The sequence below is a fragment of the Vicugna pacos genome, chromosome 4, assembly GCF_048564905.1.
Source record: "Vicugna pacos chromosome 4, VicPac4, whole genome shotgun sequence".
NCBI classification, from domain to species: Eukaryota; Metazoa; Chordata; class Mammalia; order Artiodactyla; family Camelidae; genus Vicugna; species Vicugna pacos.
Window position 1 is genome coordinate 67441720 of NC_132990.1, and position 27974 is coordinate 67469693.

General features: G+C 43.5%; 1 protein-coding gene across 1 annotated transcript in view; it reads right to left on the reverse strand.

Annotated features, from left to right (window-relative positions):
• The window catches only part of C5 (complement C5), a 98133-nt gene that overhangs the window by 5384 nt on the left and 64775 nt on the right, over nt 1–27974 (reverse strand). The window contains exons 37-43 of the mRNA XM_006205564.4: nt 26980–27063; nt 26035–26124; nt 23607–23690; nt 19240–19378; nt 17830–18504; nt 2630–2770; nt 2016–2116 (exon numbers count right to left, since the gene is read on the reverse strand). Coding sequence (XP_006205626.2) covers nt 18366–18504; nt 19240–19378; nt 23607–23690; nt 26035–26124; nt 26980–27063 — 536 coding nt within the window. The 3' untranslated portion in view covers nt 2016–2116; nt 2630–2770; nt 17830–18365. The remainder of the gene's footprint in view (nt 1–2015; nt 2117–2629; nt 2771–17829; nt 18505–19239; nt 19379–23606; nt 23691–26034; nt 26125–26979; nt 27064–27974) is intronic.

Below are 27974 nucleotides of genomic sequence, written 5' to 3' on the forward strand. Positions count from 1 at the left end.
TCCATAGTTTTGTTTTTGGTGGAAAATGACCTTAAAGACCATAGAATGCATTGGGTTTTTCAAACTTTGTATTAGCTGTGAGACTATGTCTTTGAAAGCTTTTTCACCTGGAGCCCACACATAGAAACCAGCTAAAGCAGAGACGCTCTGTGAAGTGGAGCAGGCAGCTGGGAACCTGTGCGCTGGGCGTCTCTCTTCTCCATCCTGATCTCTAGGCTCTAGGGACATGGTTTAAAAATCATGGACCTATGAGATGCTCCCAGGTCCCAGAGGTGAAAACAAGGATCCTCTCCTGGGCTGGCTTGCCTCTGCTGTCCTAGCCTTTCAACCTTTATTCCAACAACTGTGCCTTTCCATGTGTTATAGTCCAGATGGGCATTGGAAGAGAGAGAGGTTACATTGGCCCGGTCATTAGAGTGGGGGTGCGGGAGCAGGACCAGATTGGAGCTTAAGCGTCTGGAGGACTGGGGTCAGTGGCCGTGGTAAAAATAACAAAAGTGACAATAATAGTGGCTGCACTTCATTTAATATCCGACACGGCTCTAAGCACATCACATGCCTTGCTCCCTTTACTAAGCTCAGTAAGAAGAGGTGAGAAAACTAACTTCTTCTTTCCAGATGAGAAAACTAAGGCTTCAAGAGTTAAGTATGTAACTTGGTCAGGGTCACATTCTGTGCATTCAGACCAAGCTGGGGTCTCACCTGGTTCCTCACAGGCAAACTGAGAGTCGTTTTCCTGCTCCGGGCCTCAATTTCCTCATTTTTCAGGTGACAAGAATGGAACAGAAACTCCCTGGGATCATTTGCACATCCCTTTCAGTTTACAAAATCCAGGCCTGGGGTACAGATGGTGAAGTGACCCCTTATTGCAGTCCAATATGCTGGCGTATCCTCAAGCCTCTTAATTCTTGACATTTTTTTAAACCAAAGACAAGGAGAGGAGAGGAGCCAGGTCACTGTGACCCACACTTCCATTTGAGGGTCACGAGGAGGCCTTCCTGAGGGCCAGCTGGGAGAAAAGGAATTTTAGAGTTCCGTGTTGGGTGGAAGTAGGCTCCAAGGAGGGGTGAGGGGATGGGGTTGGGTCAGAGTTACTACAGAGATGTTCATTGACTTCACCCCACACATACTTATTAACATTTATAGTGTGTTTGGCTAAAAGCCAGGCCCCAGATTATCTCAGTGAGTGAGGCAGACCCGGCTCCTGGTCTCAGCACAGCTGCATCCGAGATGTGAATGAACCGGGTAAGTGGATCCAGCCAGCTAACATCAGACATTTGGGCGGCTTCTGTTTGTCAACAACCCCTAAAATGTGGGGCCCAGAATGGCCTCTACTCATAAGTACCGAACATTCTCCATTTTATCCTTATATTTCTTCTTTTCATTGCCAGCTGCACCCTTTGACCCTGTCATGTTCACAGCTTGTGTTTAGTAAAAACAGTTCATGAACGGCTTTCCTGCTAGCATCATCTTAATCTCCCCTGATGACTTCTGATTCCAGAATCAGGAAATTTCATTAAACAGATGATTGCAGGTTATCAGTCACCTAGTCGACTAGAATACCAAATGGTCCCAGGCTCCTTAACCCAAATTCAATACCTCCCCGGGGTAACTCACACACAGCTGATATCAACAACAAAACAAAGAAATACACCAAATGCTCTTGTGGAAACTATAGCTTGTAGTACACATTCTCCACTTTGGTGTGATGATTTCATGTGTCCCAAGTTTCCTTCTGTTAATCTCCATCTTGGTTCTTACTATAGTTATTATGACTGGCAACTTACAAAATGTGCCTGTTTACAAGTTTTTTTTTTCCCTGCCACACTAGACTCTGTGAATGATATGAATATAAGAAATTAAATGAATTTAAAGTGTTAAAGTAAAGCCATGTCTGACTTCTTCATTGTTCTTCCCCGCGCCCCCCCCAACTTAGCACAGAGGAGGCAGTCATTAAATGTTTGTTGAATGAGTAACTAATACACAGAGCATGATCCATGATCATTTTTACTTACGGTAGCAGCTGTTAATGATGATTTCACTGTCATCACAAAACATTCATTAAGAATCCTTGGCCTGGCCTTTTTCAGGGTATTGTGAAGTTAGAGATAGCATTCTGGCAAAAATGTGAAATCTGAGGTTCTTTTTTAAAAGGAGTTTCGGTATCTGGTGATTTTCCCTATCTCAATAGATTTCTAGATTTTAAGGAAAGAAACTAAGTACCTCAGAAGTTCTGTGAAGTGTAGGCTCCAGAGCTGTCCCTAGGGATTTTCCAATTACGTGTGGGACTGGCCAGTATATTTGAAGGTGCCGTGGGGATTTCAATTTGTGATGGGGGTGCCAGTGATACCCACGGGGATAGTAACGTGGTCCAGGTTGGCAGATGGACCCTTTGATAAAGACAAGCTCTTAAGATGCCAATAATGATGAAGGCAGACAACTATGGGTCAATACTAGTCAACCTGCTGCTTCTCTTTGCCATTTCTGGCCACCCGCGTGCCCTGTTCTAAAAGACTGGTTTTGCTACATGTCAAATTTCTTCTATTATGGACTTTGGCACTAAAGACTCTCCTGGGCCTCCGAGGCCTTTTGCTGGGCTATGGAATTAATGTTCTTCCTTCACACTTACCTTTGTGTGGTTGGGTTTCCCAGACTCTTGGCTGGAGCAGAACAAGAATTAGGCGATGTTCTAGCTCCAAAGCAGGCAGCATCCAGCTGGGGAGGGGTGCAGCCTAGGGATCCTCATCTCACTCTGCCCCGAGGACTCAGCCTGAGAGAGAAATATCAGGCAGTGAGAAGAGCTCTTACTCAGCAATCAGGAGACCTGCCTCTAACATTGACCCTCAGAACTGTGGGGTAAAGTCCATCCCATCCTTGGGCCTCATTTGTCTTATCTGCAGAGTGGGAGAATGACTGCAGAGGAGGCCTTCAGGGCAAACTCTTCAACCATTCAATGCCCGGTGCTGGGGAAGGGGTACAACTCTCCCACCTGTTGAGGGGCTGGTCTCCCCATCTGGACCAGGAACCCCTCTAATGAATGCTGGAAGCTTCCACTAGATGCCTGGACTTTTTGGATGCCTGAAGTTTTTTTTTTTTTTTTCTTTTTTTCAAGAGAAAGCAATGTGAAAAACCTCCTCTGATGGATTTCTTTCAGAGCTCAAGCCAGATGAATTCCCAGCACAAGCCAAGACTTGGGAGCAAGAATGTCGGGCAGGAAGTCATAGGCTAAGAACCAGGGCTACAGCCTGTGTTTCCTCAAAGAATAGCCAAGCTGGGGGCTGGGATTGCGAGTGTGGGGTTGGTGTTCACTTACCTCTTTTGAACTTCTTGTCTAAAGAAGAGGAAACGAGGGGCTCAGGGAGGGGAATGAGCTTGCACAGTATGTCAGGGGTCTAGAGACATGTTCCTCTATGTTCTGTTGTCTTTTGTCCCCAAATGTTTCAATAAAACCCCTGTCCTTTCTTGTTCCTGCATTTATTTCTCCTCAGATAGCTCTCCACAAAACTGATTTTCCTGAGGGCCAGGGAGCAGGGCATACTCATTTCTGTAGGCCCCCCTTGCCCATCCTGTCTCTTGCACACTAATAAATATCTATTCAGAGAGATTGACTTGCCATCCTAAGTGGATCCAGGAATATTAGGAATATATTAATCCTAACTTTCACATCTGTGGATTCCCCAAATGTTTTTGAAAATACATTTTAGCTTCTCCCACAAGCCTATTTGCTCATTTTTAGAAGAACTGTAGTATAGACATCTAGCAACACTTTCTGGGGAGATCATTATCTCAGTCATTTTGGAGCTAGAATGCAGGCATTTTTAAAATGCAAAATCCAATAGACAAGAAAAACCAGTCTGTCTGGCTGCCATCCTTGGTTGCTATCTTCTGGAAACAGCATCCAGCTACACAGCCAGAGAGCCTTGGGTAGGGTCCACAGCTCTCTCCAGCCCCTCTGATTGCTGAAACTGGAGCTGCCTGAGGAGGCCAGGACCCTGGCACCAGCTCCTGCCCCGTCCTGCTTCTCTGTTCACAGAGAATGTGTCTGCACACGAGCCCTCCCAAGCGACCTTGGAATCCCGCCAAGGACAGGCCTGGAGGCCCGCCAGGAGGGAGGGTACTCCTGGAAAGGACACATCTCTGGGAAGCAGAGACCATGGCATACAGGCACACACAAGCAAATGCTTGCAGGATGGCCAGATCTTCCAAGGTTTTGAGAGAAACTGACCACCTGGATTTTCATGTGCAATTTTTAATTTTTAGAACACTTTGTAAGCCAAAAAACAAACCCTAATCAAATGAGTATCCCCACAAACCGTGTCTGCGGTTCCACACCTTGCGACCTCTGGTACAGCCTGGAATGTCACACACCCGACCTAAGCAGGTGAGCTGATGCCCTGCTGGTAGCTCAAGGGACTCTACACACAGTTGGTACTTATCCAGGTGCAGACCCCACGCACACCTGCTAGAGACCAGTCATCAAACATTTACACACACTTGGTAGCTCCTAGGATGTCCTTTTACTGTTTTTACTTTCCAGCTAAGGAGACAGTTGAGGATCTCCAAGGTCATGTAGCTGGTAAGTGGCTGGACTCCCTGGCTGCCCGGCCACAAAGCCAGTGTTTGCCCCACAGTCGCCTCCCGAAACCTGCACTCTGAACCGAAATGCCTGCTACCCGGCATCTCTCAGTTAACTCAGCCCTAGGGGTTCAGGGTCTGTGTTTTATTTGCTGTTGCATCGCCATCGCCTGTCACTGCCCAGTGGAATACAGATGGTGCTCAATAAATTCTTGTGGGCTTGCTCACAGGCACACAACACACTTACAGAGGCAGACACATGTAAACCCTCACTGTCACGTCACTCCACCCCCAGAACTGCCCCAAAACACCCTAACACTCACGATCCCACAGGCGCGGGCCCACCCCCATCTCCCACCTCCCGCAGCATCCCAAGCCAGACCTCCCCAAGTCCTCCTGCCAGCCTTGCCCAAAGCCTTCACAAATCGTTTCCTGGAAATCTTGAGGCTTGTGGTGTTCTTTTTCCCTAACTCAGGAGACAACTCAGCAGTTTTGTTTTTCAAAGTCTGGGACTCATAAACCTGGAATCCTTTCTTCGTTTTTTCCACTAGAATTTTCCTTGGCCCAGTGCCTTCCCCAGGGGCCTTGGCTGGGAGCTTGCACGCACAGCGCCCTCTGCTGGGCACCGTCCTCCCAACCTCGTGGGCAGTTGCAGAGAGGGGAGAGGGGCGTCCGTCCCAGACACAGCTGCTTTACAGATGGAGAAACTGAGTCAGGCAGTGGTACGTCCCAGACACAGCCGCTTTACAGATGGAGAAACTGAGTCAGGCAGTGGTACGGGGGAGAGGTTGCGGGGTATGGGCTCACTCCAAGTGTGGGCCAGTGCGCGCTACTACTAAGTGGTTCTGTGATTTTTTTTTTTTTTTGATTGTTGAAAACAATAAAAGAAGAAATAGCTTCCAGAGCTCAGACACGGCAGGGAAATGCCCTCTGCTCTCCCCAGGGCCTCTGTGTGGGGCAGATGGCAGAGGTTTGGGAACTTCGTCAGATTCAACTTTATCCTTGAATTCCTACCACATTAAGTAGGTGAGGAAACTGAGACACAGAGATGTTGGGGGAACGAGGAGGGGGGATATTTATTGAGCATCTGCTATGTGCTAGTTAGGCTGACAAATTCTCATTTGATCTTCACAGCAACCTTGTGAGGTAGGTTTGTTTCCACTTTACAGATTAAGATACAGAGGCTGAATGAGGTCTCAAGATCAGAAAAGAAGGGGGATAACTGGGACTGAGTCCAAACCTGCTGTTTTTGCGCTTTGCAGCCTCCTGGATTTTTTCCCAGTGGGCTCGCAGTGGAGCTTTGGTGGCTGGGCTCATCGAGACAAGGTTTCCCTGACCCTGCTGCTCATAAAAAGAAACCCCTCTCCTCAGCCTCTTCCAGAGGGCAGCATTGGGAGATGAGTTGAACAGCCCCATCAGTCTTGAAGCGGAGTTTGAAGGAGGGTCCTGGGACTGGCAGCTGTGCCAAGGCCCCTTAACTAACAGTAAAAACAAGATTGGATGTCTTTATAAACTGAATTCATGAGATGTTCCAAAGGGCAAGGGTTTTCCTGGAAAAGAAAGCAGGTCCTGGAAGGTTTTTGTTTTGTTTTTCTTCTTAATGGGGCCCTGGTTAATGACTCAAGGAAATGAAGAACACATTTCACCAAGAATTAGTCACTGCCCTCCTCAACCCTCCATCTTGCTGCCCTTTCCAAATCTTCAAAACTTCTCACTTCCTTCAGGAAAACATCCAAGCCCCTGACCTTGTTCATCTTTGGTCTGGCGTGGCCTTATCTTCTACTTGTCTCATTGCAGTAAGCCACCCAGGGGTCTTGGTACACACTTCCCTCTCGTCTCATGCTGAGCCTTTGCTCCCATTATGACCCTTCTCTGCGAGGACTTCATTTCAGCTTATCCAGATCTAAGTCATTCTTCGAGACCCAGCTCAGAATTTGCCTTCTCCACTGTGCCCAATAGGAACCATCCTGCCTGTGGTAATGGATGTAGGTGCTGGTCCCCCTGACAGCCTGAGAATGCTGAGAAATAGTATTGGATTCATCTCTGATCCCCCTATATGGGCATGGATGTGTGCACGTGTAAATGTGTGTATTTGCCTGTGTCCAAACCCTTTATACCACCCAGCAGAGTGGTGCTCTAGAAAGATCCTTGAGACCTTCTGCTATGGCATTAGAAGATTAGGGTTGAATGGAGATCAAAAGTGTTGGAGAGAGCTCCTGTGCTTCCCCCTTCCCAGGCCAAGAGAAGGGAACTTCATGGAGTCTACTTAGAGGACTTGGTGCAGGTCTCCTGTGGTCTGAGATGGGGAGATACAGTGGACTGGCATCTGACAGCCACCAGAGAAATGGAAGGGATGAGCGATGGGTGTCATTTTAGACCATTAAGACAAGGGAGAGGTGGCATTGCTCAGACCAGCCTGAATTCCCCAAGTTGGTTTGTGTAAAGGATGCCTTTCCCAAGGACTAGAAATGGACCATGCACTGGAAGAACTAATGTGAAGGCCTGTTAGGTCTGTTCAATAGGGGGACAAACTGATGGTACCACTGGATTTCTAGGGCTGCAGGAGGGGTGACCAATGGGATACAAGGCAGTGTGATGCCTGTGTAAGGGTGAGAGGACATCAGAGCTTAGGGGGAGTGTCTGAAAATTCCATGGACGTGCCCACACAAGAGTCAGCTTTAAAGCCATCTTACAATAGTGCTGTCAACTAAGAGCTCTCCTTTGTCCTCCTCTCCTCACTACCAACCCCTTCGCCCTGAAGAGGTCAGAGGTCAGAGTCGGCAAACGGGGGAGGGCAGTCTGGGGAAAGAGAAGCAGCCGTCCATCCCACCTCTCCCCCAGTTCCCAGCGATAGGGGTCCCACCTGCAGCAAGCCCTGACTGGGAGAAAAGATTGAACTTTAGATCAGATTTGGATTTTGCTTTTGTATGAGACTGATTTATAAAAGAGTTTGGTGACTAAAGTGATCACAGGAGTTTTTATTTCCAAGAGTGATCAGCTAAGTTATAGAATGCTTGAGTGTTCATTCAAGGGCAGAAAAAGGGCTTCTCTCCCTTTCCTCCAAATAAATTCTCAGAGGGGGTTGAGAGGCAAAATAAAGTTGATTTATGATTACATACTTTAAGTCTTATTTACTCAATGGATTGATTATATTTACTATTGTAAAATGGGCTGTCTTCTTCCATTATATTTTTCTAATTGGTGGTGTTTACTTTGATCACTTCTTCCAAAGCAACTAAGTCCCCATGCTCCCCTCAGATAAAGCCATTCAACCATCACCTGAACACTCAGCTGTGCTTCAGGCTTCAGATCCCTGCCTTGTGGGGATCTAAAGGAGCTTCATGTCCACAGGTCAAGGGACTCAATGTCTACGTGCCTTTACTGCTAGTTCCTGCGTGACAATTAAATTCTGATTCTGTAGTTTTGTTAAATGAAATAAACTTTAACTTCTATCTCCGCTGTGCCAGATCTGCTTAAGGATACAGAGAAGAACAAGCTCTGACCCTTGTCCTCCAGAAGCTCACGGTGGGATGGAGGAGGGACACGGAAAAGCAATCAGAACACTCGGCGTGTGGTAGGATCTCCAGCACAGATGTGTTCACAGACAGCAACTTGTCGGAGGTTTTACCGAGTCTACCCCTTGAGGCTGCCACAGGCCAGGGCTGTAGTAAGCACTCTGCCCCAGGCTGTGCATTTATTTTGCAAAGGTCAGCTCTTCCAGGAAGTCTTCTTTGCTTAGTTCTTCTTCTCCTGTGATTGCCTCTTTATTCGGCCAACTCAGCACTTTGCAACTCAGCCTTGTGTCCATCACCCTGGTGCTGCTCTTCTACTGAACAGACAAAACCTGCAGGAGACAGTGACGTGCCACTTATCCCAGACCACTCAGAAGAGCTGGAGCCACGACTTGAACCCAGATAGTGTGACACCTGCCTCTCGTCCACAGACAGTTATTACATAATGGTAACCACTGCCTTTGCATGGCAAACATTATCATCAGCATTTCCCAGGTCCCTACCTCCTCTCTACAGTGATTTTATTTAGAGGCAGCGTAACATTTCGTGCGATGCGTGTGCCACCACTGATGTAATTATTTCTCCCTTGTTTAGGCTGTTACTTTATGTGTCATGTTTAATACATCACGTGAAGTACTCGAATAGTACATTACTTTATGGACCATAATTCTAGATTCATACATCAACTGCTACTTGCCATGTCCATGTGGATGTCTAAAAGCCTTCTCAAACATCACCGGCTCCCCACAGAAACCTTTATTCTCATCTGCATTAGTTTCCTGGGGGCTGCCATCACAAATTACCATGCACTGGGTGGCTCAAAACAACAGACATTTATTCTTCCACAGTTCCAGAGATTAGAAGTCTGAAAGCAGGGTGTCAGCAGGACTGGTTCCTTCTGAGGGCTCCGAGGGAGAACCATGTCCACGCCTTGCTCCTGGCTTCTGATGACAGCTGCCAGTTCTTGGTGTTCCTTCGCTTGCAGACGTATCACTCCCATCTCTGCTCATCTTCATGAGGCTGGCTTCCCTTGAGTGTCTATGTTCTTTCTGTGTGTCTCTGTTTCTGTGTCCAAATTTCCCTCTTCTTCTAAGGACACCAGTCACACTGGAGTAAGGGCCCACCCTACTCCAGTATGACCTCATCTTAACTTGCCTAATTACACCTGCAACAACCCTATTTCCAAATAAGGCCACATTCTGAGGTTCTAGGAAGTAGGATTTCAACATATTTTTGTGGGAGGGACACAGTTCAACCCATAACATCCTCCTTCCTTATTTCCCTAAATTTGCATCTTCTCCTGCTTTCCCCAGCTGTATAAATGGCACCCATAGCAGCTCAAGCCAAGAGTCCATGACTAATCCTTGATTCCTCTGCCTTCACCACCCATCCCAATTCCTTCAGCAAACTCTTTCAGCCCAACCTCCAAAATATCCAGAATCCATCCATGTCTCTTCATCTGCATGTCTACCATTTTGGTCCAAGCTGCTATGCCCTCTGGCCAAGACAGCTGCCATGGCTCCCAACTCGTCTTCCTGCTCCTTTCTTGGCTATAATGTGGTCTCACCCGCCTTGCTTAGTCCTCTCTACTGAATCAGATCCAAACATCTCACCCGTGCTTACAAAATCCTATTGATCTGGCCCTTCCCACTCCTCCCACCTTATTTCCCATCACTTGCTTTCTTCCATCCAGCTATGTCAACCTGTTTGCAGTTTCCTGGACCACTAGCCTCCCTTCTGGAATGCTCTCCTCTGGGCCTTCGTAGAGCTGCCCCTTCTTGCCTGAGAATCTCAGCTTAAATATCATCTTACTTAGTGACATCTGAGAGAACTTCCCTGGCTGCCCAATCAAGAGCATTCACCCAGCTATTCTCAACCGCAGACCTTTATTTTAATTCCCTGCAGAGAATTTAGTCAATAGATTCTTTTTCTCATTTATGTCAACATTTATTGTCTTTCTCCCCATTACCCCTAGGAGAGCAGGGACCTTGTTTATCTTGATTACACTATCTAGAACTGTGTCTGGCGCACAAGAGGAACTCAATAAATATTTATTGAATAAATAATTAATCCTGCACAGAAGAGCTTTGTGTACAAATTTTTCCCCCTGCTTTTTGGAATTTAGTTTACATAAATAATCTAACAGGAGGAGTATTATTGGATCAAGGAATAGAGACATATTTTGGCTCTTGAAATGTATTGTCAAATAGGTTTGCAAAGATGTTGGGTCAGTTTTCATTTGTTAAGCAATCTTTTTTTGTAGTAATTAGGTTTATTTATTATTAGAGGAGATACTGGGGATTGAACCCAGGACCTCATGCATGCTAAGCATGCACTCTACCACTTGAGCTACACCCTCCCTCCCATTAGGCAATCTTTGGAATCCCAAGTTCTGAGGTAGTGATTCCTGGTATGTGGGGAAGGGAGGGAGGGAGGGGGGGAGGGAGAGCATGTGCTGGAAGTGGGGGGAGAGTCAGAGCTGCTGCCTCTGATGGGTCAGGGCTTGTAGCAGCAGCAGTGGTGATGAACCAACTGACCCAGAGCCTGTCTGCAGGGGTAGCAGCCAGGCCTCACAGACCTGCCTGGGGCAGCACACGCAGGTGTGCTGTACGCGAGACCCATCCTGGAGGCGGGGTTGGGAAGCAGTGAAGGAGTGGAAGCTGGGGACACAAAGTGGGGCTTGGACTCAGTTCCGGAGGCCCCTTTGCAAGGCTATTTCTGGACTAGAGCTTTCTGCTTAGGACACAGCACACTGGGTGATACAAGTACCTCTGTACATAAGCCAACAGGAACAGAGGAACCTGCTTTCTGCAGTTGCCCACACAGCCAGCACTGCCCTGCCCCCGTCTCGTGGAACTGCTATGAGAACCAAAATAGCAGCTGAATATAAGATGCTGGGAATGTAGCATCATCCCATGACAGGCATCATGCAAGTGTGGGCCATCTTCAGTCCTCACCCGTGTTCCTCGCGGGGCTGTAAGCTTCCCGAGGGCAGAGACCAAGTGTGAGGCGAGATAGTCTAGTGCTAATGAGTGAGGCTGCCTGAGTTTTAAGTCCTGGCTCCACCACCTCCTGGCTGAGTGACTTGGGCAAGTCACTCAATCTCTCGTTCTTCAGTTTATTCCCCTGTACCAACCTCCTGGGGTTGGTTTTGTGGATTAATTGAGCTCATGAACGTAAGAAACATAACACAGTGCCTAACACATAGCTGGTACTTGGTGAGTAAAAGGATTAATTGATGCTCAGACCTGCCCTGGCCACATTCCGTGACGAGAGTCTAGTTTCCTTTTAGCAACTCCTCCCTCCTCTTTTTTTCCTAAGACCTCTTTCCATTTGCTGCCTTGTGTTTCTCTAGTTCCCTGCATCCCTCAGTCTTTTCTGCAACCCTGAAAGGCCCTGTGCACAATGACTCTCAACTAAAGTACTGGCTGTTAAAGGGTTGCTTCCCTTCACGAGAGAATCCCTGACTTTATAGAACAATCTAGGACCTTGTTAGGTCCAAGAACCAGCATGGTAGGCATCACCTGGGAGATGCAGAATCTCTGGTCACCCCAGACCTACAGAATAGAATCTGAGTTTCCACAAGCTCTAAAACAATACTTCTTAAATTTTAATGTGCCTATTTTCCTGGCAATCTTTTTAAAATATAGATTCCAGTGCTCCACTTCTAGAGTTTCTGATTCAGCAGGTCTGAGGGGGGCCTGAGAATGTGCATTCCAGCATTTTTTGCAAAGCTCTGCTCTAAGACTGCCAGCATACAGGACCAAAGGAATGAAGCTCTAATGGGGAAATTTGAGGCACTGGGGGAGATTGTTTTTTAAGACAGTGGACCCTTTCCCAATCTCATAAGAGCACACTAGGCAGTCTCTGCCTGTGGTATCTTAGGACAAAGATGCTTTTGATTATTAATGCCATTTCCATATATGTTCAAAATTCTACAGCTTAAAAGTTCTTTCACTTGTTTGATCTAATTTCATCCTGTAACAGCCCTGTGCATTGGGTTGGGAGAAATTACAACCTCATTTCCAAAAGAGAGAACCGAGGCACAGAGAGCTGTGGGAGTGAGAGATCGCAGCCAGCTGGCTGCCACGGGCTACCGCAGACTGTGCTCCCTGAGCAGGCACATGGGTATCATTTCTACTCCGTACAGCCCATCAAGGCTGCTCATCCTGCTCTCACTGGATAGAGGGGCAAAGTGAGAGCTTCAGGAACTTTCCCAAAGTCCCTAACCAGGGCAGGTCTTACTTCTTCACCTTGTCACTTTGCCATGGTAACGACTCCTTTCTCTGTGTCTGTCTTTTACACACACACACAGACACAGACACACAGCTCCAGCCAAGCAAAATCCCCCTCTTTTCAGGACAATTCTGATTTCTCTCATCTCACCTGCTAGCAATGGTAGCCCTGGACGCCACCCCTGGGCTCTGGCTCTGCCCACCCGCCCTTAAGGCGCAGCCGGTGGGAGGAGACCCCAGGCACCAATGCAGGGAAGAGACACCTGAGGCTCAGGTTCCAGGCCTGATTCCCCTGTGGGCCCCTTGGTGAGTCCCTGCTCCTCCCTGGCCTGTTTCCTCATCTGTGAAGCAGGGAGAGTTTGATTGGATGATCTCTAGGGGATCTTTAACTTCAGTATTTTATGACTCTTGTAGGAGGCTCACAAGGCAAAAAAAATCAACTCTACTGGCAAATTAGGGTCCTTTGAGGGGAGGAAGGAGGACCAGTTGACTCAGAGTTCTATAGATTTGATGTAACCATGTGAAAGATGATTTCAGGACACATTTTGCAAATCTATCAAGTGTATTTCTGATACCCTCTTCCTTAATTTTTCTGTACTGGTGTTCCCACTACCCCGGTATCCAGAGCCCTCATCGGCCTCACCTGTGGTCCTAGCACAGGTGACAGGTCAGAGCATCTAATGAACACACTCATCGCTGAAGCCCAGGGAGGCAGAGACATTGCCAGGATTACACAATGGCAAAGTTACAACCCTTCCCATGTGTGAGAAGGCCATCAGCTCAGAGGTTAGAAGCATGACTCCCAGATCCCCAAAGATGCACATTTGGTTTGTGGCCCTACCACTCATGAAGGTATGAGACCTAGGGCACGTTGCCTAGCCTCTCGGAGCCTCAGCTGCTTCCTTCCTGAAAGCAAGGGTGATGACAGTCATTACGGGATGGGTGTGAGATGTCGACAGGATAATCCATGGAATGCAATCAGCATGATGCCAGGCAAGAAATTTGTTGAGTTCATCCCTTATCGTGTGCCAGGGCTGTGTTATTACAACAGCAAGTTCCATTTATCATCCAGGCCCCGTACTCATCGCTTTACATGCATAGTCTGTATTATCTCACTTAAGTCTCACAGAAATCCTCTTAAGTCGGAATTATTTCCAGCTGTGAAAATGGAGGCTTAAGAAAGGAAAGCAGACGTTTTCCTTCTTCTAATGGCTTCTCAGAGCTGCAGGGATACTGGGCACATTGGTGCCAACCTCCTCCCTTGATGCTCCTGCAACATTCCTGGAAGGTGGGAGTGATGGGGAACTTGGTCCCTCCCGGACAGACAGTCTATCTCTGAACAGCTCAGGCTATCAGAAATGCTTCTTTGCAAGGAGCCCAAATGGATTTCTCCGTAAACCTCCATTCATCTGGGTGGTGGAAGAAACACAAGAGTCAGGGGCCTTGGGCTTGTGCCCCAGTCCTTGCACTGAGCTGCGCTGTGACCATCAGAAGCCACTCTGCTGGGCCCATTTTCCCAGGTGAAAATGGAGGAATTGGATGAGGTAAGCTCTAGGTCTTTCCTGGCTTGGACATTTTGGAATTATATAATTCATGATGGTGTACGTAATATACACATATCTGATTATCATGATGGAAACAGTGAAGGAGTGGACACTGTGTTCCAAGGAACAGATACATTTCTGCCAACATGTCTGTCAGGGTGGGGACTCTGCCAGCTGAGAAGAATCCAGAAGGTTCACAGAAATGGAGATCTCATCTTAAAACATAACCTCTGTCCGTCCCTCCCTCCCTCTTTCTCTTCCCTCTCCTCCCACACTCCACCTCCTCTCCTTCACTTTTTCCCTTCCTCCTCCTCACTTTCTTTCTTCCTTTCTTTCTGATTCAGAGGCATACAGGGACGTTTTAATGTCCCAGTCAAAGATCGTGGCCCTGGTGACAAATTTCTCACATCACATTAAACATGCCGAATTGATCTGTTTTCAGGAGTTGGGAAAACCCACAGAAACATGATCCAGAGCTGCTTCGTGTCTCTAAAAACCTCCCAGATCTGGCTGCTAAATGCCCAGCTCTAAGACAGAGGTTTTCAGCCATGAGGTCTATGCACAGACTTTCAAGTGGGGCCTCTGAAATAGTAGCACAAATTTGTGCGTTGTGTGCACACATTTTCTAGGAGGAAGGGTCTGTGAAAGGGAAGAGCAGCCCTTGTCAGCTGGGAGCTGGACTGGGAGCTGGGCCTTGGTGTCCCTTGCAGCTGGCCTGGTGCTCAGAGCCAGGCCGTGGTGTTCTCCATGTCTGATGTCACAGAACATTGACATCAGGCAAAACGGATCAAGACAAAAAAAAAAAAAAAAAAAAAAAAACCTTCTCCATAATCATGTTTGAGCAGAAAATAAAACAAGAACATAATCCAACCCACAAAAATGACCAAATATCCCCTTTTCCTGGCTAATGTGACTGCTCCTTCTTTTCCTCCCAGTTAGATGAGAGTCAATCATAGGATTACCCCTGCTTCCTGAAAGCAACCAATCCAGAGCAAAGCTCACTGGGAACCTTCCCCCAAAAATCCACCACAAGCCCAAATCCTATAACAAGTTCTTTCTAACATCCTTTGACTGAGAATCTCCCTGGTTGCCATGATGAGCGTTCTCGCTATTGCAGAGTCAATACATCGATTTTGTTTAATTACCACCCGCTTTTGCCTGAGTTACCGCAGCAGCCTCCTAACTGGTCCATTTCTACTCTTGCCTCATTTTCAGCGCAACTGTTAGTGTAATCCTTTTAAAAGGTGAGACAGACCATGTCATTCCTCTGCTCCAAACCTTGCAGTGGTTCCCCTTTCCCTCTGAATAAAACCAACACTCCATACATGACCTGCATAATCTTGTCCCTGTGACCTCCCTGACCCTGTTTCCACCTGCTTCCCCTCTGCTCACTCTGCACCTGCTATACCACCCTCTCTGTTCCTCTTGGAACATACCAGGTGTGCTCTTGTTTTCAGCTTGGGCCTGATGTGCTCGCCCTGCCTGGAACACTCCATATGGCTCACTCTTTCACTACCTTCAAATCTCTGCTCATCTCACTTCTCACTGAAGTCCTCCCTGATCTGGCCGCCCTAGTAAGTTGCAACCCCTCTCTCGACCACCCGCAATCTCCCTTATTCTGCTCTGCCTTTTCTTTTCCCCATAGCTTTTATCACCTTCTAGCATTCAAGGTTGATCCCCTAATTTTTGACTTTATTATTTACTGCATGTCTCCTGCAGCTGGAATCTAAGTTCCACAAGGACAAGGATCTAGGTACCAAGCTCCTAGAATCGGGCCTGGACTACGATGGTCAGTACATATTTGTTGGATGTTGCTGAATAAATTAGCATCACAGGGGCTGGAAAGTATAACTGAGCATGACTCTGGCTTAGAATCCCTCACTGAGAAATAAGGAGTCAGGCTGCCTGCCTCGGGTTTGGCTGATTGTCAATTCCACATATTTTCTCAAGACAAGGTTTCCTAAACTTCAAGTGTGTACATGCCAACTTCATGGTTTTTGCCCTAAGAACAACCTATACTTTTATTTTATTAAAAACTTTTCCTTGGATAGACTTTTTGACAAATACATATATTTTCAAAGAAAATTTTACTTCATGGCTTTGGTGGGCTAGTTATATATTTTTTCTAGTACATGTTAAAACAAGCATGTATCTATTAAACTGAACAATGTTCATCTGTACCACCTAAAATCATCTTGCTTACCCCCAGTGGAAACCCGCCTTAAGCTTTTTCCTTCAACCAGAAAGACCCTCCTGCCCCTCTCTACCTACCCCAATCCTGCCCGTCCTTCTCCGGGAAGCCTCTGGAAGCTCCTCCAACACACACACTCACTTCTCTGAGCTCCCTTTATACTTATAGGAAGAAATACATACCCAGCATTTGGATGCTTACAAGCCTGTGTCGTTTTGTTTTCTGTTTCACAACATAAGATTACAAACCATCTTCCTGGAGCTCTAGATAAAAGTCATTTGAGTATTCAACTCCCTTGATTCACAGGCCATCAGAAAGATGAAGAGGCTTGCCCCAAATCCCTGCCGGGGCAGAGTCACACTAGAACTCAGGTCCTCTGACTCCCCACACTCATGGGGAAACCACAAACACTTGAGTCCCTAGCACATGTCCGGCGTAGTGCCAGGCACGGGAGATAGTGGTGAAGAGAAAGGACGCAGATTGTGCCTGCGTGGAGCTTACAGTGGAGCCAGGAAGCTGCATGCCCGACAAACAACTATACATGATTAAGTCAGTAATTGCAAGAGCCTTGGAAGAGAAGTGCAGGGTGGAGGAGGGGCCCCAGCTGTGCAGAGGGTCATGAAAGCCTCACTAGGGAAGTATGTTTAAGTACATAGGAGTTGGCTGAAGAGATGCTGGTGGATTTCTCAAGGCAGCCAGGCTAACTCACAAAGGCCTGCTTTGAGGTTTGGAAGCTCAGCTGTATTGTGGGTTAATTAGGCCGCTGTGGCTGACCTGTTTGAAATACAGCTCAAGCAGAAAGCAACCCAGTGGCTCAGAGACCCTGGGGCCTTGGGGGTGCTGCAGTGGTCCTGCCCCGCTGCCATCAGTAAGGTGACGGGAGGCACTTCAGGCCCGCTCTGGAGGGGCCCCTCACCCCTCACTGGCAGAGAGTTTGGGCATATTGGACACATCGGTTGTTTTTGCCAAGGGAGTGCCTACAACGTGAGTTTTGACATTAACAAAAATAAATCCTTAGTTCCTGGAAGTGGAAAATCTTAGTTTAACTTACGAGGCACACTGCAAGGCCTTGTGTAGTTTCACCTAACTGGTAAAGTGCAGATTTTTCAAAAAAGGATTGCATTTCAGTCACTGCTGCCATTTCCTCCAGAGTTTGTGATATTTCAGTGGGGCCTATTAAACTATATCTGAGAAACTTCAACTGCATCCTGCCTTGGTCTTAGGAAATTTAACCCGACAAGCACTGTGATGGTGCCGTAAGGTGGAACAGGGAGGTATTTATATCGTTAAGAGAGATCACAATATTGGGGTTTGGTCTCCCACTCTGCCCCTTATGAGGCTGGGAAAATTGCTTCACTTTTCTAAGCCTCGATGTCCTCATCCATAAAATGGGGATAATAACAATTCCTGTACCTCGTGGGATTCTGGAGACATTAAATGGGAATTTATGTGAGAACTCTTTCATAAGATCTAAAGTGCTGCAAAATGTCACTCAAAAATGAACCTCCTGTTAGAAATCCTCTTTTATAAACCCCAGATGGAGGCTCAGAGCCCTGGTTAGAGCTAGAACAAAAGTCCCCCAATTCCAATTCGGTTTCTCTGCACCAGGTTGCTGCACTGGGGCCTGCCCTCCAGCAGAGCAATTATTGGCAAAAGAGCAAGTTCCTGGGGAAATGGGTATGTGCTGGGAGGACGGGAAGGGAGTAGAGAGGTCCCCATGGGGGTAAGGAGAGGGCAACAGGAGGGGAGGGGGCAATGACAAAGCCTCCTACCTTCTCAGGTTGCCGAGGGCTCTGAGGTAAGGCCTTCTCAGGTCTCCAGGGCTGCCTTTCTCCACCTCTCTCAACTTGCCTGTCTTTGCGTAGTTGAAGCTGACCTAGCATAAAATAACATGCTTTTCCGCACATTTTGAAAGCAAAGTCAGGCTTTAATGATGAGTTTTCTGTTCCTTGGTATTTTCTTTCAAGCAAAGGCCATGTTTTTGTAAGATACTACATTTCAATGGGGCTATTCTTTCGTCCCCAGCAAACATTCCTGAGTGGTAGATTTTAGGAGGGTTCCAATTTATTGCTCCTGGTGTCCGATAACCTTGGAATGAGTGTCTGTCTCCATGCCCCCAAGGACATGTTATTTCAGAAAGTTACTGCTCTTAAAATTGTTCGCTAATAAAAGCAAGTATCCATAATTCTAAGTAGAATGAGCTTTCCGAATAAGACCAGCTGTGAATGTGGAAAAAAAGAAAAAGAAAAAAAGGAAGAAACTTCAACAACAGGAGCCCACAGTGAAAACTGTGTGCAGCTGACCTTCTTCAGGCGTTTTCACAGCCATTTAAAAAGATGTCTTCAGTAAACTCATCTAGATTCGCTAAAAATGCTTGGCATGATGGACACCCGGTGCCTGTAGGCCAATATTCAATCCAGGTCGAGGAATCTAAAGGATGGATGTACCTGCCAAGGAATCACGCAAAAAAAAAAAAAAAAAAAGCATTTGTGATGAAGGCCACAAATAGAGAAGAGCTGGGTTCATTTGTGCTCGGGCTGCTCGGGTGCCCAGGGGTCAGGCTGTCAGCCACGCTCTTGTGGACTGGCCTCCCCCTAGGAAGGCCCACAAAACCCTGAGCACCGTGAAGCTGCTTGGGGCTCCCGTGGTTAAAGGCAGTAACAGCATCTGTTTCAAAGTCCATTTTTCAAAGACAGATAATGAAATGTGTATTTAAGCACGGTCCTCCTGACAAAGAGGACAGCCTGAGAACTCACTGAGGGAACAGATGTGGTATGAGGGAGTCAATGAGCACCCCCGATTCATCTTCAGACTGAGGCACTGAATTGATTTACCCTCAAGCGAGTCCTCAGCTACCCTGAGGTATTAAACTTACCTTATTTCATTTATGCTCCTAGTGGCTTGCTGGTTAACAGCTAGGCACATAAGAAACATGTGGTGTGTTTAAGAATAAATTGGACCTACTGTATATAGCACAGGGAACTATATTCAATTTCTTGTAATAACATATAACGGGAAAAAGTCTGGGGAAAAAGTATGTATGTGTATAACTGAATTGCTTTGCTGTACACCTGAAACTAAACTTGCAAATCAACTACACTTCAATAAAAAAATTAAAAAGAGAATAAATTGTACTCAGTTTTGGAGGGAAGATCAAAGACTCCAAAATATTGGTGACTTACTTGAAATGGAAATTGTATTTTATCTGGAGGGCTTCTTTACCCATAATTAAGTACTGTCTTCCTTTTTGCAGGTCAGCATGAGCACAGGTTGTCTTTCTAATGAAGGTGATTTCAGAGTCTTTCTCAGCAACAGCTTCTCCTGAGAGACACACACGTCAGGTTATCAGGTTCTTGTGACAATGTCACAACTGTGAGCTCTTCCGCTCATTCCAGCTCCTCATGGCTATTTATTATTCAGTCTACACTTATATCGACAGGCTAACAGCTACTGGAGAGAGGCAATGTCTGTGTGATTAAGACTTCAGACTCTGGGATCAGGCTCTCCAGGCTAACCCCCAGCTCTGCCACTTCCTGGCTGTGTGGCCCTAGACAAATGAGGCTTAGATCTTCACCCAAAAAATGGGCATCACAATAAAACTTACCCTGTGGACCTGTTGTGAGATTAAATGGGTTAATATATGATTAGTGCTCTGAACACAGCACTAGATGAATGCTTTTCATTATGACTCTTGTAGAACCAGAAACTAAAAGAACCTCCCTCAAGTTGAATGGTATTGATCTCCCTCCATACGTTATACAACAAAACAAAAAAGGATTTGGTAGCTGCAGTGGGCAACTTTGTGGTAAAGTGCAAGGCATGTGAAAGATGGAAAATTTTAAGGAGGGTAACTCTGGGATTTCCAAAGAACTCCAACGTAGCCAAGAAGTTGGCTCCCTTGCCTGGAATGCATTCCTTCCCATGTTGGCGTTTTGAATGTCTACCCATCTTTAAACACATCTTCAATTCTCACAGCATCCAGTAAACACTCCCTGATGCTCTTTGTTGTAAGTATCTGTCTTCCCCTTACTTCCATAGATAGAAATTACTTCTTGAATTTCTATCACAGCGTTTTACTGCATATGCCTATCTCCTCTGCTGGGCTGGAAACTTCTTGAGGCCAGGACAGGGAATTCACTGCTATATACTGAGGGCTGATACCCAGTTATTAAACTCTAGCAGAGTCATCCTAATTATTAAACCCTGAAAAACTTCTGAACCTGTTGGTAAATAGTATATAATAGTAACTGCATAGATGGTAAACTTTAATTAGTAACATAAATTCCAGCACACCCACATTAGCTCAAGCTAATTTTCTTAGGCTCTCCTGGTGACCTTTAATACTTGATTTCTTGTTGCAGTGACATCTAAACAACATTCCCAGCACTCCTTGCCAAATCAGCCCTGTCATGGCAAGCAGTGTGGCGACGTGGGGCCTTATCATTATTTAAAAAAAAACTTTTTATTATGGAAAATTTCAAGCATATTCAGAACGGAGAATAATTAATTCACCTCAGTTTCAACAATCACTGATCTTTTTTTTTCATTTATATCCTCACCAGCTCTAAGCACCTTGTGTTTCAGGAGAAACACCAAAAATAGGACAATAGTATCACTATCCTTGAACTACATCGCTGCCCTTCATTCTAAATAGTTTAGTCTTTATTTTGGTTTATTGTTAGGGATCAGCAATTCTTCTGTGTGTGGGGTGTTTCAATATTTATATGAATTCAGAATCTATATATATTAAAAATGAACACCCAGAATGAAAAGATAAAGTATGCAAAATTTTCTTAACATTTCTTTTTGAATATCATGAGTATGAATCTCTGAACTGACAGGAGGACAAAGAAGAAATGATACTGATAAAGAACTTCAGCTTGGGAATCATCGGATGCTGCCGGGAACTCAGACCAGTCTGGACTGTCTTTTGATACTATGCAAGAATTGACACAAAGTAAGTAATTTGTATTTCTGGGATGAAAAGCAGGAATGGCTTATTATTGCTTATGATGTGAATGTTGAATGCAAAAAGGGCTCGAAAACTGGGTTGTGAAAAGATCAAAGTGCTAAACACTTTTTTTTGTCAGAATGGCAATTATGTTTCGAATTAAGAAAATTTGTGCATCAATGAGAAAAAAATAAAATAATATGACAAGTCAACTTCATATCATGAAACATTTGAAATAATAAAAACCAGGGGAAAAAATGTTGTCAAGAGTGTTGATCAAGCAAAGAAAAATTTGGAAAGTATTGTTCGAATTTTAAACTCTAGTGTATAGTTAAAAATACTCAAATATTTTCAGACTTGAAATATTTGATAGAATTTCAAAGGAGAAGAAAAACCAATGTAAACACATTGTCACAATTTAGATTTATGGCCCTACTTACTGCAAAATTTATACCTTTCTATGGAAAAGAGAACACAGCTTTTTGGAAAATACAAATAAGGTAATAAAATAAAATTTCAATCATTATTGAGAAAATCAACTATTTAGAAGAAAACATGTTTTAAATAACTTAAAATGAAAACCTGGAGACTTTGAAGATGGCTTAATGGGTTTTGTTGATCTCAAGGTCCTGGAAGGAACAACTGAACAAGATATCAAACTGCTTGAGCAAAAAGGCTTCAATGAAAAATATTTATATGAACACTTAATTGGTGCAAATGTAATGCCAGGGAGAAGTCTGGGGCTTCAGCAAAAGTCCCGAAGTTTCCAGCTGTTTCAGTTTGGCACCTACTACCTATCAAGTGTCTCTGGATAATACAAAGACACAAGGAAGCTAAAATCACTTTAAATATTGTTCTCATAAATTTGTTATTTACTACCCCATACTACTAATACACACTAGACAAAATTAAGTAATAATGTGAAGGGCTTTAAAAATTGCAATAATAAAAATTGGAAAAATACTGGGATTTTGATAGGCAGGCAGTAGTGCTAGAAGTGCAGAGGCGGGTTAGAGGTCGTACCAAGTCCGACAGACTCATTTAGATAGATAGTGTGATACAGGAGTTCACATTTAGAAAGTGAATATATCTACTTTTTAGTGATTTGCCCATGATATTCTAGCAATTATGTCAATGTTATCTTTAGGTATTACAGAAAAAATGTTTAGGTATTGTAGGAAAAAGACAAGAAAAAATGTTTCAGCTTTAATAAGCTGACAGCTTAATGAATGAATGATAAAATGGATTGTATATAAATAAGTAAAGGAAGTATGAACATGAAGCAAGAGCTGTTACAAATGAAGAATGATCTGTCATTTGATATAAAACAAAATAAAATATCAATTTAAGAGAAAGGCTAATAATATGCAAATGTTTTTGCTTTTAGTGACAAAAGCAAAAAATATAATACACTTTTAAGTTTAGTAAAACTTGTGAATACTGAAACCTTGTCAATGGTGTTTATAAAACTCTGAGGATTGAAGGCGATTAAAAACTAAGAAAATTAGGCAAACTGAACATGACATTTCAATAACTGTTTTTATAATTTTGCTGATAATAGAGATATATTGAATACATTAAAACGTTAGATGGTATCAAAGGACTAGAAACATTTGAATGTAATTACTCTTGGTTTAGCAGAGACTGAGAGAGGGTTCAGTCCCATGAATGATACTGTTGCTATTATGAGAAATCACTTATTGAGGCTATAGGTCATGTAATGACTATCAGTTCAATAGAGATTAACTGGAAAAGTTTGATGTGGTTCCTTGTTGCCAAATTAAAGCTCAAACTAGGCATCGTGTAGTGAGTCAAAATAACACTGACAATTTCTAAAATTAAAAAATCTTATTTGGAATTAAACATGATTTAATGAATTGTTTGTGTTACAATTTACATTATTTGACAAGCTGTTTCATAATATTTGTAGCTTAGATTACTTAGAGAATAAAAGGGAACATATTTTAAAATGTTGTTTTATGTGTTACTTTACATAACAGGAATTCATTCTATTGTTTTGGTTACTTAAGCTCATTTATCCTATCAAAACTCATGCAGCATCTAAGTAAGGCTTTGCACTTCATAGATGCTCTTAACTAGTTTCCCTGTTTCAACTCTGGCTCCTTCCAATACAAGCCAGAATGATCTTTTAAAACCATAAATCAGAAAATGCTTACCTACCGAAAACCTTTTATTAGCTTCCCTTTGGACTTCTAGAATAAAATCCAGATTTCTTGCCATGCCTTACAAACCCCTGATGACCCGGCTCCTGCCTCTCTGGTTTCCTTTACTCTCCCCTTTGAGAATGGCTAACTCCTAATATCAACTCCTAAAAGACGCCAGCTGTTACACACTGAAGGAGCTTCCCCCATTAATCCTGTGTCTGTTTCAAATATATTTATGATTTATAATTGTTTAATTTATCTCTCCATTTCCTTTTTTAAAAAATTATGTCCCCTCAAATAGAATATAAGCTTTATGAAGGCAGGAACTCTGGCTGTGTTATTCAAGTTGTATCCTCTGTGTTGAATATAATGTCTGCCATATAGTAAGTATTAAACATTTGTTGAATGAAAGAATGAATGAATGAATTCTCACCAGCTTTGTAGATATCCAGGAGGGTTGCGGTGTACTTAACAAAAGCATTTTCTTCAGTGACGGCTATGATTTTAACTTTATAAGCTGGTTAAAAAAAACACACACACACAGAGACACAATAATTCATGCTTAATACCACTAATGCCATATCAAACAGAAGACAGAGTTTGTCAAATAAATGAGAATTGAAGCCTGGCAAGCTCTTATGGGCACCCTAAGGTCAATCTCATTTCTACCAAGAAGACTTCCCAAATACTCTCAGTGTGATTCTATTGGACACATCTCTAATGATTCATTCTACTTAGAATCATGAGCCCTGGTCACTGGTATAGAACAGGCTGATTAGGGTAAGAGCAACATTAATTTAAAAGACAGAAGCACATAAAACAAACAAAATAAGCCTTAGATGTGGAGTTCAGATTCTGGTCCTTAAAGATTGGTGGAGTTGCACCCATGGGGCACTACTAAGAGCCCCTTCCCTCTCTGTGTGCACAGAGGAGGCCTTTGCTTTCATTCTGGCCTGCCAGGTGAGCCTCCCGGTTCCCTGGCTTTGATTCCTGGGATACCACCTCTGGCTTTGATCTTTGGATGTTGATAGGACTGTTTTCTGACTCATCTTTGCTTGAATTGGCAGCTGTTTGACATGAGACATTCTCAATCCTGTTTTCTCTTCATTCAGGTATCACTGTTCAATCCATGGTATGTTTGACCTCAGTTCTTAACCAGCTTGGAGGGACCCATCTCTTCTATGCGGTCTGAGAAAAGATTCTCTTATTTTTGCTTTCGATGGGGTGAAGTGAATGACCTAAATGTTTTTGTCCATTTTTGAGATCCTAGCTAGCTAGCAAGATATACAGATGAATGAATGAACTCACTGTGGCAGAACTAAAGGCTGTGTAAATTAATGGCTTAAAATAGATAAGAATGTCCTGAATTTCATGCTCTTAAGTCTTTATGATGGATATGGGCAATGTACCTACTGTGGGCATAGGTGGAGGAGACAAAATTATTTAAATTTGTTTCTATTCTGTTATTCTAGCATCAACCTGTAGCTCATTAGCTCCAAAAGCCAGCTAAGTTTTTTCTTGAATGCAATAAACTAAATGCAGACTGCATTTACTCTCTGTGTTAAAATAGACTTCTTATATTTAAGAGTTAAAATAATTCTTTTATGAAGAAGGAAATAATCTGGTTCTTCTAAATTTTAGAAAAAAATTTGTTTAAACAATATAGTATTCTCCTCAAGTCTCAATGTATTTTAAAAGTTGCAGTGGATCTTGGCTGAGTTAGGCAGCTTTTTAGCATTCATTTTTTTAAAACTCAAGATGAATTTGAAGAAAGAGCATGAGCCATACAAAATTCATTCTTATGGCTGTACTTCCATTAACAAAATTCAGTGTAATACAATGGAAATAATACTGGAGACCAGAAAACAAATATATGACTGGGACATTATGCTGTACATCAGAAACTGACACATTGTAACTGACTATATTTCAGTTAAAAAAAAATACTGGAGACCAAGATGCATCCTAGTTCTACTACTTAATTCCTGCATGACTTTGAACAAATTATTTAACCTCCCAAAATCTTAGTTTGTTCGCTGGTAAAATAAGGATAATCCTATGTTACCTCTAAGGGGTCTTATGGGACACCAATGAGAAGACATACATGAAAGCAGTTGGTAAACACAAAATGCTACCTGAAAAGCACTGCACTTATTTTTAATTTTTAAAAAAACCACTACCAATTTTCAAGAAAAGATTTGAAATTGTGTTCAACCTGCTCACTGTCTCTTAAAAAAAAAAAGCCAGACATAAACATTAGAAACAATGGATAAAAAATAAAGGATCTAATTCCACAAGGAACTTGAGACAAGACTACAACTGACTTTAGCATTTGATTTAGCTTTGAGGTCTGGACAACCAGAAGGAAATGCTCCTTTTGAAATGGAGACAGTCTCAAACATGGATTGCAGTTGTGCATATATTAAAAATTAGTTAGTATGGATATTTTAACCTTGTCTTTGGAGGGATTTTGGAAAACAACCATACCCAAGAGCCACCTTTGTCTCCGCCTCTGCTCGACTGGAAGAACGCAGAAGTGAAATCTTATACCCCTGCGGTTTCTCCAATGTTCTCTTTGAGTGTGTTTTAGCACCTTTCATTCAAAAGAATCTATTGAGATAAAGTGTCTTGGCTACATGTGCACCTTACTCCCATCATTTCTAATGAAAGTCACAAATCTTTGCAGAAGGATAAATAACTTTGCATGTTAGTGCTGAAAATTGATGGCATTTTCCTTCAAGGGAACACATGGAATGTTATAGCCATATAATCACTGTGTAAAGTTGTAGATCTTCCTAACTGATCGTGTATTCATAAAATGCCACGTTTAACGGAACTATATATTGAACTTTTGAACTTACCATACGCAATCTCTGGTTTACATGCTGTTTCTTTTCTAGTATCTGCAGAGATTGTCAGATCCAACTCTGTCTGCATTTGTCCACAGTCAGCTGGATTTTGTGAAAAATGGTACAAGTTAGGTTAACGGAAGGAAGCAGACACTCTCTGAGAATAAACACAGGTTCTTTCTAACAGCCCTGAGACGATCCAATATCATCTTACAAATAACAGATTCCTAAGACCTGTCCATTTTCTCCTCTTTCATAAAGTGAAACAGAATATTAAGCAAAAACAAAAACAAAGAAAAACGAAATCTTGAATATGAGACTTATTCTTAGAATGGGTAGTCACCCCACATTTTCCCATTTTGAATATAATAAAAAGTCCCTTGAAGGGACCAAAATGATGACTCGACTGATTTCCAGGTATAAGATGGAGTAATAAGTACCTAAGAAACGTGTAAATGTTAAGGATTTTGAAAAACAAAATAAACCTAAAACCAACCCAGACCCTCACGGAGTCAGCTGTTGATTATTGGTGAGTTCTGGGTCTTTTCCTTGACCAATAAGGCTGCCTTGGATTTACAAAAGACGGAATGGAGAACATCACTAACTGGGAAGGACCAGGGGAAAGAAAGAGAAGCTAGTGGCTCAGTCCTCAGCCTCTGTTCTCTCACCCTGTGGTTCTATTTCACTAAAAAGACGAGGTTATCACATTGTGTTATGCTTCTGACATCCAACAACCATCTGGATGGTGTTCCTCTGCCTCTGTACGGTACTGGGTTGTTCAGGAGCTGTTGGGAAGCAGCTTTACAGTGCTCAAGGTATCAGCTTTCAGTCAGATGAGATTATGTTTCTTATTCTGAGAAATGACAGTTTGTCAAACAGTTTACCCCAGATTAGCCCCAGATTATGAGTGGTTGCTTTAAACAAGCATGCAGCCTAAACACGTTAAATGAAGTTTACCTTCGACACATTTGCATGTTACTCCTTCACACACTTTCTGAAGTTTGGTATCAGATGTGCTATAAAACATGGTGCACTGTTTATCTGTCGCAATGGAAAAGTAGTTAGAAGACGTTGCTTGATGAACCCACAACACATTTAACTGTCAATGAGTCTCTCCCACAGGGCCTTGGAGATCACCTATGCCAAACTCTCTTTTTGTAGCTAAAGTTCAGGGAAGCTAAATTATGAATTGCTTGTCCAAACGTGGGCCCCTCCACCCTCAAAATATTCTCCCTTCCTGTGCTTGAAATTTTACTCTTCAATATTCATTTCTTCGAATGAAAATATCTGGTGCTTCAATGGATGAGAGGAAATAATGTTGCATGGGAGTCTATTGAAAGAAATATAATTGGTAACCGTTTAGGCTGGAGAATAAAAAAGCACACACACACACATATATATCATGATATATATATGATTTTTTTCCTATCGCTCAAGGATAAGAAGGGCTAAGTATGTTCTACACAGTTTCAGGAGATAAAACTAGAATGAATGGGTGTCAGAGTTTGGTTCACTTTAAGAATTCTGGAACAAGTAGAAGTGTCCAAAGTGAAGTCTTCAGTCTTGTGAACCAAAGAGCTCTCCGATCACTTAAAAGTCTCAGAAGCGACTGAATGATCAAATGTGGGAATCATTCATTCAACGTTTATCGATACACATTATGTACCTGACACATTGTTAGTTACTAGAGGCACAAGGATGAAAACATTCTGTCTAGGGTTGCAGAGAGAGACATGCAAACAAATAATCACAATGCAATGTGACAACTGCTACAACAGAGCTCTCTGCAAAATCTGATGAGACTATAGATGCAGCAGAAATTGATTCTGGGAGGATTAAAGAAATAGTATGGTAAGCAGTCTTCTCTAAAAAGGAGAGATGCAATGAATAGTTAAAAGTGAACACCAAAGATAATCTTGAGGCAAAGAACTTAAAAGTGGGGAGCATTCTAA